At 63.4% G+C, this 11,187-nt stretch overlaps 3 protein-coding genes across 4 annotated transcripts in view; 2 read left to right on the top strand and 1 right to left on the bottom strand.

The window, feature by feature from the left end:
- Positions 1–2,294, top strand: part of CHLRE_01g055461v5 (uncharacterized protein) — a 2,825-nt gene extending 531 nt beyond the window's left edge. The window contains exons 3-7 of the mRNA XM_043059049.1: positions 8–69; positions 417–442; positions 783–882; positions 1,202–1,441; positions 1,723–2,294. Of these exons, the coding sequence (XP_042928963.1) occupies positions 8–69; positions 417–442; positions 783–882; positions 1,202–1,441; positions 1,723–1,761 (467 nt within the window). The 3' untranslated portion in view covers positions 1,762–2,294. The remainder of the gene's footprint in view (positions 1–7; positions 70–416; positions 443–782; positions 883–1,201; positions 1,442–1,722) is intronic.
- Positions 2,295–2,469: 175 nt separating this feature from the next.
- CHLRE_01g055457v5 (uncharacterized protein) lies at positions 2,470–5,385 on the top strand. Of its 2 annotated transcripts, none has more exons than XM_001700181.3 (5): positions 2,470–2,803; positions 3,056–3,319; positions 3,495–3,713; positions 3,877–4,209; positions 4,432–5,385. In XM_001700181.3, exons 1-5 carry the CDS (start codon positions 2,570–2,572, stop codon positions 5,041–5,043), a joined length of 1,662 nt encoding a protein of 553 aa, XP_001700233.2. In that variant the 5' UTR covers positions 2,470–2,569; the 3' UTR covers positions 5,044–5,385. The 2 variants fall into 2 exon arrangements, with proteins under 2 accessions (XP_001700233.2, XP_042928962.1); XM_043059048.1 differs by having other exon boundaries at positions 3,053–3,319.
- A 3-nt stretch (positions 5,386–5,388) lies between these two features.
- On the bottom strand, positions 5,389–11,181 carry CHLRE_01g055453v5 (uncharacterized protein). Its single transcript, XM_043059047.1, has 14 exons — positions 11,060–11,181; positions 10,864–10,979; positions 10,772–10,804; positions 10,285–10,411; positions 9,628–9,713; positions 9,200–9,275; positions 8,865–9,010; positions 8,232–8,407; positions 8,042–8,112; positions 7,623–7,750; positions 7,297–7,401; positions 6,930–7,058; positions 6,618–6,771; positions 5,389–6,401 (listed from the first exon to the last, which is right to left on the bottom strand). The coding sequence occupies exons 1-14, from the start codon at positions 11,088–11,090 to the stop codon at positions 6,301–6,303; spliced, it is 1,479 nt and encodes a 492-aa protein (XP_042928961.1). The 5' UTR covers positions 11,091–11,181; the 3' UTR covers positions 5,389–6,300.
- Positions 11,182–11,187: the final 6 nt, after the last annotated feature.

Raw genomic sequence — 11,187 nt, 5'->3', positions numbered from 1 at the left:
AGCTCAGCAGCTAGCCGTTGCGACTGCCGCACTGAGTCCGCTGCCGCAGTCACCTCCGCTGTGCCGCTGGTGAGCAGCTGTGCCATGGCCGTAATCTGGCCCGGCGCATACAGGCCGTCAATCTTGTTGACGGCTGCAAGCAGCTGCGTCTGCTTGTGCCGGAACCGGGCGAGCTTCACAGCCTTGCCCGAGGCTGCCGCAGCCTCCCACGCATGCATGACGGTGCGGACGGACCCGGGGTCGTTCACGGCCACCGGCGGTGGCTGTGCTTGGTGATGGGGGCGTCACCGCCGGCATTACGGATGGTGAGTGACGCGGCCTGACCTGGTGTTAGTTCGTAAGGGGTGCGTGCGTGCCACACCATATGCTTAGTCACACGCCCCCCCCCCGCCGCATGCCCCCCACCCACACGACAGGAGCTAGCGCCCAATCAGGTGGCCATGTGAGCCGAGCAGGTGCGTGGGGATGCGTGATTGTGTGTGCATGCCTAGCTATATGAGAGGAAAGATTGAAATAAAACGTCTGCCGTCGCAGTAGGCTTTAGACTAGTTCTGTGCGTGTGGGAGTGCATCACCGCCGCCTCCGAAGCTTAATGGAGTGCGCGGCGGCGCACATCTGTGTGGATGCGTTTGTCAGCAGCTCCACAACTTCGGCGAATCGGTCGCCGTTGTACAGACCGTGGGCTCGGTCGACTACATCGATAATCTCCTCGTGTTTGCGGCCTTTACAACGGCGACCGTTTCGCCGAGGTCGTGGAGCTGCTCACTAACGCCTCCACACAGGTATGCGCCGCCGCGGCGCACTCCCATCAAGGCGTCCGAGGCCGCTGTGAAGCGCGCGCTGCTGGCCAACCAACAGCAGCGGCAGGGTCAGCAGCAGCAGGTGTGCATGCGGTAGCGCTGCTGTGCCACTGGTGATGGTGCGCACGTACGGGTACCGCATGCCGGTGCGCACGTGCTTGTGCTACTTTACTTGCTACGGCTACTCGCTCGTGCGTGTGATTGCTTGCATGCGCTGCCCAGCTAGCTGGCTACCGGGTCACACGGGGCCCACTTCAGTGTCATACGAAGCAGCTCCATCCTACCTCTGCTTTCGCAGCGATCAGCAGCAGACGGGTTTCGTACATGCTTATCTCACAACCTTGACTTGCCCACCCTCCCCCCATTCCCCACCATGTGCCCCTGCAAATCCACGTACACAGCGTCTGCTTCCCGCTACGTCGTCTGCTTCTGAGGCCGTGGCCGCCGCGCCGGCGCTGGTGGGCTTTGGCGGCCCCGGCAGCAGCTACGCCGGCCGCGCCGCGGCCGCCGCTGCGGCAAGCGAGGCGCTCGCGGACTCCAAGAAGGAGGCGGCCGCCGCCGCCAAGGCCGTGGCACTGGTCGGCCTGGTGGCCGCTCTGCGCATGCAGGCGCAGGCGGCGCAGGCTTTCGCCTCCTCGCCGGTGTGTGCAGCGGCGTTAGTTGACGGCCAGGCTTACCGCCTCGTCCTCCGCCTCATCGGCCGCCGCTGCGGCGGCTCCGGCACTGGCAGCCTGGGAGTCCGCCAGCTTGCGGGCCGTCAGCGCGGCCTGCGCCTCCTCCCCTGCTGCGGCGCCAGCTGCGCCCGGGCAGGAGGAGGGGAAGAAGGGGAGGGAGGAGAGGGAGGGAGGGGAGGGAGGGGAGGGAGGGGAGGGACCGCAGACCCGTGCGCCATCTCGTGCGGCTGTGGCTGGACGCTCTGCAGGGGCCACAACGGACAGCGGACTCAAGTGAACTGGCCTGACATGCCTGCAGTGCTAGTGCGAAGCCCTGGTGTGCAGCGAGGGTACGGCAGTAGTAAAGGGCTTTCGCGCAGGTCAGGCCGGGTGCAGGCTGGGTAGCAGGCTGGGTGCAGGCAATTTCAATGTGAGGCGGTTCCATGCACCTTGCCAATGGTAGCCCGTGTAGCGGAGAGTTGCGCTGATTAATAGACAAGCGTGTTCCCTCCGACCTGTATTGACGGGTCCCCTAACCGGGTCCGTCTTTCATGTGGACTGCCAATGTGCCCCTGGCAACGCAATGTCCTTTGCAAGGCCGCCACGCCGGCAACTCTAGTGCCCAATGATTATCCAGCGAAGCCGAAGGATTATCCAGCGAAGCCGTGCGCCCTGTTTGCCTTGCTAGTTCGTGCATCCCGTCGGCAGGCGCTTGTTTTGTGAACCTGTGTGAACCTGTGCACGGGCCTCTGCGCGGCAGTCACGACTTGGGGTTTGGCAGCCTCATACAGCAGTTCTCTCAGTCTACATCATCTCAAATCGCATGTAAAGCATACTGCGCTCGCTTTTGGGTTTTGTACGCGCCACCTGGCCGTCAAGGGCGGGCGACTCGGTTGCGAGCCCGTACCCCCTCGGAAGTCGCGCTACTGGGACCCTTACCGTACAAAGCCCCGCCCCGCTACGTGACCACTTAGCCTCTACATATCACATATGTTCTTCTGCATACACAACCGCTCATACATATCCTATCACTTGAGAGCACGTTGCCCAGCCATCAACGGTTGCGCATTCTTTTTTTGCGCAGAGTTTCTGATACTTCTCGCCACTGTCATCAAAATGAGCGTTAGAAATCGAACGAAAGGCCCAGCTGAGAAGGCCCTTTGCATCGCTGCTCTCGCGGGCACGGGCGTTGCAATCACGCTCGCACTTGCTCGGCGACAAGGTTGGCTACGCAACTTGTATCGCAGTAAGCTATACCGGCCTTCAGACTCAAAATCCTGCAAGAACAAGGCCTGCGAGACGGAAGGCGGCAACAAGAGTGCTTCCGCATCAAATTGCGACACGACGAAGGTAGGCGCGCAGGATTATTGCTGCGCAACCTAGCAGCGTGGACCAGGCCCCAACCGCAGCAAGACACTTTCAGGCTTCGCTCGAAGTGAGAGCGTTGACTTTAGTTGGCTGTTGGCAGTTGCCACAGCTGATGACGCGGCCGACACGGCACACACCCTGGCCTCCGCTCACCCCTTGGACCCCCTGTTCTCTTTTCCCGGGTTTCCCACCTCAATCCCGTTTTCCCCATGTATGTTGCTATGCCCTCAGCAGGCAAAATCGCTCGATGAGCAGTTGAACAAGGCTTGTGCGCCCGCTGGCGCCACCACCACCGCCAGCCCCAGCGCTAGCGCCAGCAGCCCTGACATCGGCAGCGACGGCGCCACCGGCTCAGCTGACACTCACCTGAGCGTCAGTACTGGCTCCCCTGCATCCACATCGGAGGCCTCCAGCGGCACCAGCGAGCTACAGGGCTCGGCGCCCAGTGTGTCGAATGCTGATGAGCATGCACGCCCCTTCGACATTATGACTCACGAGGTGGGAGTGGCTGCTTGCAACAAGGCAGTCGGGGCAGTCTTACTTCGAGGGTGCTGGCTAGGGATCCATCTACATAGATAACGTCCGCGCGCCAAGCCCCCCGTGCCGCGCTGCCCGCATTCCTTGCTGCTGATGACCGGCTTTCCCTTTCCCTCCAACTTCCCTCTCCGTAAAGGCCACAACTTCTTGTGAGCTGACGTCGGCCCCCGAGCAAGAGCCCAGCTTGGCCCGCTCCGACTCCTCCAAGAGCAGCTGCGGCTCCGCCATCAACTCTGACCGCACCAGCCTCAGCAGCGATGAGGAGCTCTCCGCCTCCCAGCAGCAGGACAGCACCGCTGGCAACGACGACTGTGCCTCTACCTCCACCCCCGCAGACGGCGTGTGCAGCAGCGAGGTGAGGCACGCGCATGCGGTAATATACTGCGGGCTAGTATGGGAGGGGGGGGGAGTCGATCGACTGCCACGCAGCCGGCCCGTCCAACTGCTTGCTGCCATGCCAACCCACCGATGCGCCGACCTCACCCTACTCACACTGCCCGCCTCGCTCATGATTACAGAAGGTCAAGGCCTACCTCGCCAAGGACGGCCTCAAGCGCGCTGAATTCAAGGGCGATCTGGGGAAGGGCGGCTTCGGCAACGTCGAACTGGTGGCCATCTCCCTGCCCGACGGCACTGTCCTGGAGGCTGCGCGCAAGGTCCTGCTGCAGCGCACGAACAGCAGCATGGACGAGCTGTGCGACGCGTTGCAGCGGGAGCTGGATGGACTGGCTGCCGCCGAGGGCTGCCAGTACGCGGTGCAGTGCCTGGGCTTCCGGATGCCGACTGCGGAGGGCGAGCCGGCGGAGCTGCTGCTGAGCTATGCCGATGGCGGCTCCGTGGAAGATTTCCTGGTGGGTGCGGTGTGGGGTCTCCTTTTTTATCATTCCCAGGAAGCAGTAGCAGTCAAGTAATAGACAAAGCCGCACTAACTGTGAGTATTACGAGGGCGTGGTGGCAACGCGCGTGGACGCACGCACCCTATTGACTAGAAACCCAGTGCATGACCATCGTCCTCATTCGCCCTGCTCAAACCCCTCTTCCCATTCCCTCCCTCCGCGGCTCCACCTTTGCAGACCAAAATGGGCAGCGGGCTGTACCAGGACATATATGAACGCAGCCGGCCCCGGCGCACCGGCAAGAACAAGGACAAGTACGAGCTGCTGCCGTACCCGGGCAGCACGCTGACGGACGAGGCCGACATGCGGGGCATGCTGCTGGCCATGATGCACACCATCAAGCACATGAACAGCCGCGGCTACGTGCATTTCGACCTGAAGCCCGCCAACCTGCTGTTTGATACAGCGCCGGATGGCAGCAAGGTCTTCCGCGTGTGCGACTTCAATTTCGCAACCAAGCTCGACAGCAACGGCCACGTCGGGAGCGCGCCTGGCGGCACGCGTGCCTTCTGCGCGTGGGAGGTGTACTGCCAGCTGCAGGGCGACACGCCCAAGTACCCCATCACCAAGGCTGCCGACATTGCCAGCGCCGGCCTGGTGCTGGCGGACGCCGCCGGGCTGCACTGCCTGGGCGGCGGCACCACAGCCTACCTGCGTATGGAGCGCGACCTGCCCCGCCGCACGCCGCCGGCGCTCAAGGAGCTGATTGAATGGATGGTGGCCGAGGACCCCGCCGCCCGCCCCACGCCAGACCAGGTCCTGGCGCACCGGTGGATGACGGAGCAGTGAGGGCCTGAGGGATAGATGGTGAGGCAGCGGGCACGCACACACACAGCTGTGGCAAGGGGCGGGGCATGGCTTCGCTGCGTGTTTGTTGTTTGTTGCTATAGCAGCGTTTGCATGCCGTGCGTGGCCAGCGCCGTGCATGATTGAAGGTGGATAGGGGACTTGCGTATTGCATGTAGCGGTGGTTCATTCATTTTGGGACTGCGTGCATGGACATTCAAAGTAAGCATATGCTGCGACTGTGATTTGCATGTTGTTATGCATGACGGGAAGTCGGGAACAAAAGACAGGACCTGCTTGCTGCAACCGTTGGGTTTCCATATGTGCGCATTGCATTTGCGCCAAGTTAGGTGACTCAAGTTACATGATGGAGCAAAGCAAGTGGCATAGCTGCGAAGCGCAGTGTGACAGGCGTGCATGACAGGATCCATCCAGTAACAGCGCGGCATGATGTGAGGGCGGTGCGGAATGAGCATCTGCAACGTTGTGGTGAGACGCGGGCCCCTGCCTTCTCCTCTCCAGTTTCACTCCTGTAGACGTGGACCAATTGTGCGAGGGTCTCTGGCTCTCTGCACTGTTTGTGCATTCTAGGATTTAGGAACATCCGCGATTCACATGGCTCCACTCTGTGCACACGTTCGGTCCGCCCATGTGCCATCCTGCCCAAAGCTCCCAATTAAGCTCACACAGGAGTATCTGTGCCGCCTGAAGGCTGCTGTAAACATCCTTCATGCACACGTGGCCCCACACCTCGCGCGCGAGCCTAGATCACACGGTACTAACCGAGTGACGCAACAGCATGAACTACGGAGGCAGCAGGCCATCCTACATGCGTTCGCCCTGCTGGCAATGGATAGTGTGCTATTCAGCATACCGTATCGCACTTGCATGACCGACGCCGCCCCTGCTTAAACACTGCTAGTCCATACGGCAAAACCACTGCATGGCACCACGACATTTGCCGGTTCCATCTGACCATCCACAAGACGCCGTCGTCCATCCAACGCGCGCGGCTCCACACAAGAACCTCGCCCAAACCATCTCCACGCGCCACGAGTTCAGCCTCCGCCTCCTCGCTCTGCGCCTCCTGAAGCCGTGTCAAGTGCGTATTCCGCCTCCTCCTCCTGCTCACGTCACCCGCTCGTGCCCCTGCTGGGGCACCGGTGGCCTCCTCCTCCCAGCCACACGTACTCTACTCATCCTCCTCCTGCTTGGCTCCTGCTCCTGACCTCTTCCTGGCTCCTCCGCCGCTTCTGGTCATCACCACACGCGGCCCATGCTCATGCGCTCCAGGAACTCGGAGTTGACGCCGCTGTCACGGGGCATGGCCACGCGGCCGGTGCGAGCAATCTCCAGGATGCCTGTGTGAGGCGCGTGCGAGTGGTAAAGAGGGCATGGAGCGGGTGGGCTAGCGGATGCGCCCATTAAGCCCATTGCAGGAGTAGTGACCTCACTGGTGACGGGCCTAAGATGCACAGATCTCCGCCCCATTCCGGCATCCAGCCACATTCCGGCGTCCAGCCCCGTTCCGGCGTCCAGCCCCTCCCTTGCCTCCAGCCCCTCCCCCGCCGCCTCACCGTAGGGCTCCAGCAGGTCCGTGAACGCCTTCATCTTGTCCTCCTTGCCCACCACCTCGATGGTCATGCAGCTGGGGCTGACGTCCAGGACACTGCCGCGGAAGATGTTGGCCAGGTCGGACAGCTCGCCGCGCTGGCTGGCGGAGCAGCGGACCTGACGACAGGGGGAATGAAAGGGCGGTGGGGGTGGAGGAGAAGGGCACGGATTACGACGCGGGAGCATTGGAGCATTCGCGCATTCGCTGCACACGACTGCCTGTGCCGCTCCACTCACACTCCCTATCCTGCTACTCATGGGCGCCTCGTCCTCACCTTGACCAGCATGAGCTCGCGGTTGACGAAGGGGATGTCGGTGAGGTCATCGATGGACTGCACGAACACCAGCTTGGACAGCTGCTTGAGCAGGGGCGAGATGCCGGAGGAGCCGTCGGGAGAGGACACCTGAGGCGGAAAAGCGGGTGGAAGGGCAGGTGGTGGCGGTGGCTCCGTCATGGCAAGAGAAGAAACTTGTTGTAGTGGGAGCGGAATAACTGTCCATGGCACCTGCAGGGCCTCTGAACCCTACTCCTGAAGCTCCTTATTCTTGGCCCTCAGCCCCGGCCCCAGCCCCGGCCTCGGCCCCGGCCCCAGCCCCAGCCCCAGCTCCAGCCCCAGCCCCAACCCCGCGCCCCTAGCCCACCTTGCCCGGCACCACCATGACGATGCGCGACAGGCCCTCGCGCTCCGAGGGGCCCACCGCCAGAGACTGCACGTTGTAGCCGCGGCGCGAGAACACCATGGTCACCTGCGGTGAGGCGCAGGGTAGCCGGGCGAGGTAGGGCGGGTGCAAGGGGGAGTCAGAGGGCTGTACGACCATGGCGCTATCACCATGACCATAACCGCGTTGATGACGCCATGCCCCTGCAAAAGCCCGTCGCGCAGCCATCACCCCCACCATCGACCAGTTACACTGTACACTGCACACACAGTAAACACGGCTGCCCGGCCCGCCCCGCCCTGCCCCACCTGGTTGAGCACTCCCGGCACGTCCTGCACCTCGATGGACAGCGTGTAGGGCTTGAAGTCGGCGGGCAGGGCGCCGGCGCCGGAGGCGGAGTAGGTGGGCGACAGCACGTTGTCAACGTCCCACACGCCTGTCGTGCACGTGTGTATGCACAGTGGTTGAGGGGATGCTCGTCAGAAGCACGAGAGACATTATCTTGTGCCCCCCCAAGTGGCACTGGAAAACGTTTATAACGCTCCAGATCCGCCCCTGGATCATGAAGGCCGCCACGTCACACATGCGAGGACCGCAAAGCCACACGCGCACACGCACCTCTCAACCACCTGCCCGCGTTGTCGCCCCGTCTCCTGTTTCCGCCCTCCCTCCCCTCCTCCCACAACCCCATCCACTGCCTCCGCACCCCTGGCACCCCCGCACACACCTTTGAGGTCGGCGTCGTCCACCACGTACACGTCCGCGCCGCGCTCCTCGCCAGCAGCAGCGGCCTTGGGCCTGAACACAGATTAGGAAATGTTGGGATAAAGGAACGAGTCCGGACGGTGTGCGCCTCCAACGCGTGCTGCGGCTGCGTTGCCGGGTGCAGGTGCATTCCTCACGCGGGTACCACTCACGCGCCGTTGGACGACGCCGCCTTGACCTTGGCCGCCTCCGGCAGCGGCACCGCAATCTGCTCCGGGATGCCCGCGGACCGCTCCAGCAGCGCCTCGCCGCGGCGCAGGCAGATGCGGCCGGTGCGGGTCAGCTGCTCGATGCCGAACTTCGACATCACCTTGATCATGGCGGTCAGCTGGGCGGGGAGGGTATGGTAGTGGGGGACGGGTGGCGGGGAGGTGGGGAGGTGGCACGCGGGATGAAGTACAAGGGGGCTTGCAAGTACGACAAGCAAAGACGAGGCAGCTGATCGTCTGGCCGCTGCTGCGACCGCCGCTGATGCTGCGCAGACTGTCCATGCGCTTGGTGTTGCTGGTCATTAACTGGAGGCGCGCAAGGTGTATGCCTCCACCACCCTCGTCAACACACAAAGTACCTGAGCCCCTTGCTTGAGCCCCTTACTGCCTTTTACCGTCCGCCCAACGAAGGCCGGTACCCGGCGAGGTCCTCTCACGGCCCCCCCAGCTTTGACACCCTCGCCGCACCCCCCCCCCCCGGATCTCCCTGCTGCCTTGCCCCGCACTGCCCCGCGCCCTTCCTGTTCCTTGGGCTTAGCACTGACTACCCAGTCCATACAAACCACGCCCTCTCACCTTGCCCGGGTCACCAGTGACGCACAGGCTTAGGGTCTCATCGCCCACGTCCACCACGCGCGCACGGAACACAGCCGCCAGCTCCAGCACCTCGGCCCGGGTGGAGCCGGCCGGCACACGCAGCTTCAGCAGCAGCATTTCGCGCTCTGTGGGAAACCGGAGCAAAGATGTGACACCGCGGTTGGGAGGTTGACAGGAGGCTGGAAGAGAGCTTGTGGCCCGGTCAAACACACCGCCGCTCTCCGTCCTTTGCTGCAATCCTCTTGCCCGGTCCCCCTCCCCGGCGCATTCCTGCTCTGTTGTGGCTCTATCCCCCTCCCTCCTCATCCCCTCACCTATCCGGTTAGTGCTCGTGATGTCCTCCACGTAGCGCACCTTGACCAGCTTGCCCAGCTGCTTAACCAGGTTTGCCTGGGGGCAGCGGGGGAAGGCGAGGACAGGGGGCGCCCCAAGCCGCATGTCGTCTCGCAGCATCAGCTCCACGTGGTCCATGTAAGGCCTGGTCGTGCTCGTTGCCCAGTGCCGCAAGCCGAGCACGCACCCGCAAACCTGTAACCCCACCCCTAGAGCCTCACCCCGGTGGTGCTTGCACGCCCGCGCGCCCGACAGCCCTTCCCTGCCCCACCTTTGCGCCTGACCGCCTGCCAACCCAAACCTGCCTGCCTTGTTACCTGCGTCCTCCCCCTCCACCTCCACCTCCCGCTCCTGGCGCCCCCTCCCCTCCCCTCCCCTCTCGGCGCCCCTCCCCTCCCCTCCCCCTCACCACCACGTTGGCCTTGCCCGCCACCACCACCGTGAACAGCGCCTTGTCCACCGTCAGGCCCACAGCCAGAGACTCGATGTTGGCGCCTGAGGGCAGGCAATGCAGGCCACGTCCGTAAACATGTTCACTGGGGCTTCCTATGCCGGCTGCCCCCGCCCCGCCTCCAGATGCCTTTCGGATCGCCCCTGTCAATCCAGTCCTCCCACTTCCCAGATCCTCCTTCGAGCCCCGTGCCGACCGCGCCTGATGTGGCCCTGTGTGGCCCAAACCCGCCCCCACCCCAGCACCTGCCAGACGCAACTGTTCAACTGTGAATGCCCGGACAGCCGGCCATCCGCCGCACGCGCCGGCACCTCCTAACCACCCGCACTCTGTCCTCCCTGTCCATATCTCCCCCCTACACATCCTGCTACCATGCAGCACACCACATGGCACAACACTGCCCCTTCAAAGCCGCCACAGCTTGCGCCCCGTTCCCTCCCAGTGCACTTCCCGACCCTAGTCTTCCCAATCGCAGCCAGCCATGCCCGTAGTAGCTGTCCCTGTCCAACCATACCAACGATTATGACTTTGCGCGTTTCTCCCGGCCCGCCTCCAACCCTCTTGTTCTCCTCCCAGCCCGCACACACCCTCCCTCGCCTCCAGCTTAGGGCCCACCTCGCCGCGCGAACACTCCCGCCACGCGGTTGATGAGTCCGGGCTCGTCCGCCACGAAGATGGAGATGATGTGCTTCTCCACGCCCTCCTCCAGGGGCCGCGTCTCCACACGGTACACGTCGCCAGCCTGGCAGGGCGGCGAGCAGCAGGGTTGGGAGCTGAGGTTGCTGGTTGTTAGCTTGGCGTGCGTGTGTATGGGGGGGAGGGGTAGGGAGGGGGCGCGGGACAGGGGGAGGAGAGGAGCGAGGAGAGAGAAGGCGGCAGGCGATGTACGTGCGTGCCAGGTGTGAGCCCCTTGTCCTCTTCTAGGAGCACTGGCACTTGCAACTGACCCTAGCAGGTGGTGAGTCCGTCAGCGATGGGCGGGGCGAGGGAAAGTAGCTACGGGAGACACGGTCTCGGGCCTGTGCGTGGCCTGCGGGTAATCCGCTCGCTCCGTCCCTTCCCCCGCCCCACCGCGATTATGCCTGATCCAGGCCCGACTCACCGGCTTCGCCGGGGAAGCCTCCGCAACGCGAACCTGCGCACAGATGCGAGGTTAGCCGAGCTCGCGTGCAGCGCGATTCCAAAATCACTCACCGCCACATGGGCTGCCCGCTGCTGCTGCTGCGTTGCCGTCCGCCCGAACGCCACGCGCTGAGCAACACGACCAGAAACCACGTGCGCAACCGGGCAGCTCTGGGCAGCGCGGCGAGCTGCGAGTGGTACAGTCGGCCCGAATTTCCGTGAGCGACCTCGCACAAATATTGGACCACAGAAAGCCTGCTCAACCTACCGTCGATAATCCTCTCTTTACAGAGCTTCATCGTATCTGGGTCGCCACAAGGCGCTAGGAAAAAAGTCGGCGCAAGTCGCAGGCACCGAGTCAAGAGTGTTCAAAGCTACCTATCTTGGCAATTATGC

Source organism: Chlamydomonas reinhardtii, chromosome 1 (assembly GCF_000002595.2).
Source record: "Chlamydomonas reinhardtii strain CC-503 cw92 mt+ chromosome 1, whole genome shotgun sequence".
In the NCBI taxonomy this organism is placed as follows: domain Eukaryota; kingdom Viridiplantae; phylum Chlorophyta; class Chlorophyceae; order Chlamydomonadales; family Chlamydomonadaceae; genus Chlamydomonas; species Chlamydomonas reinhardtii.
The sequence above is the reverse complement of the archived record's forward strand: the minus strand, read 5'-3'. Positions and strand labels throughout refer to the sequence as shown.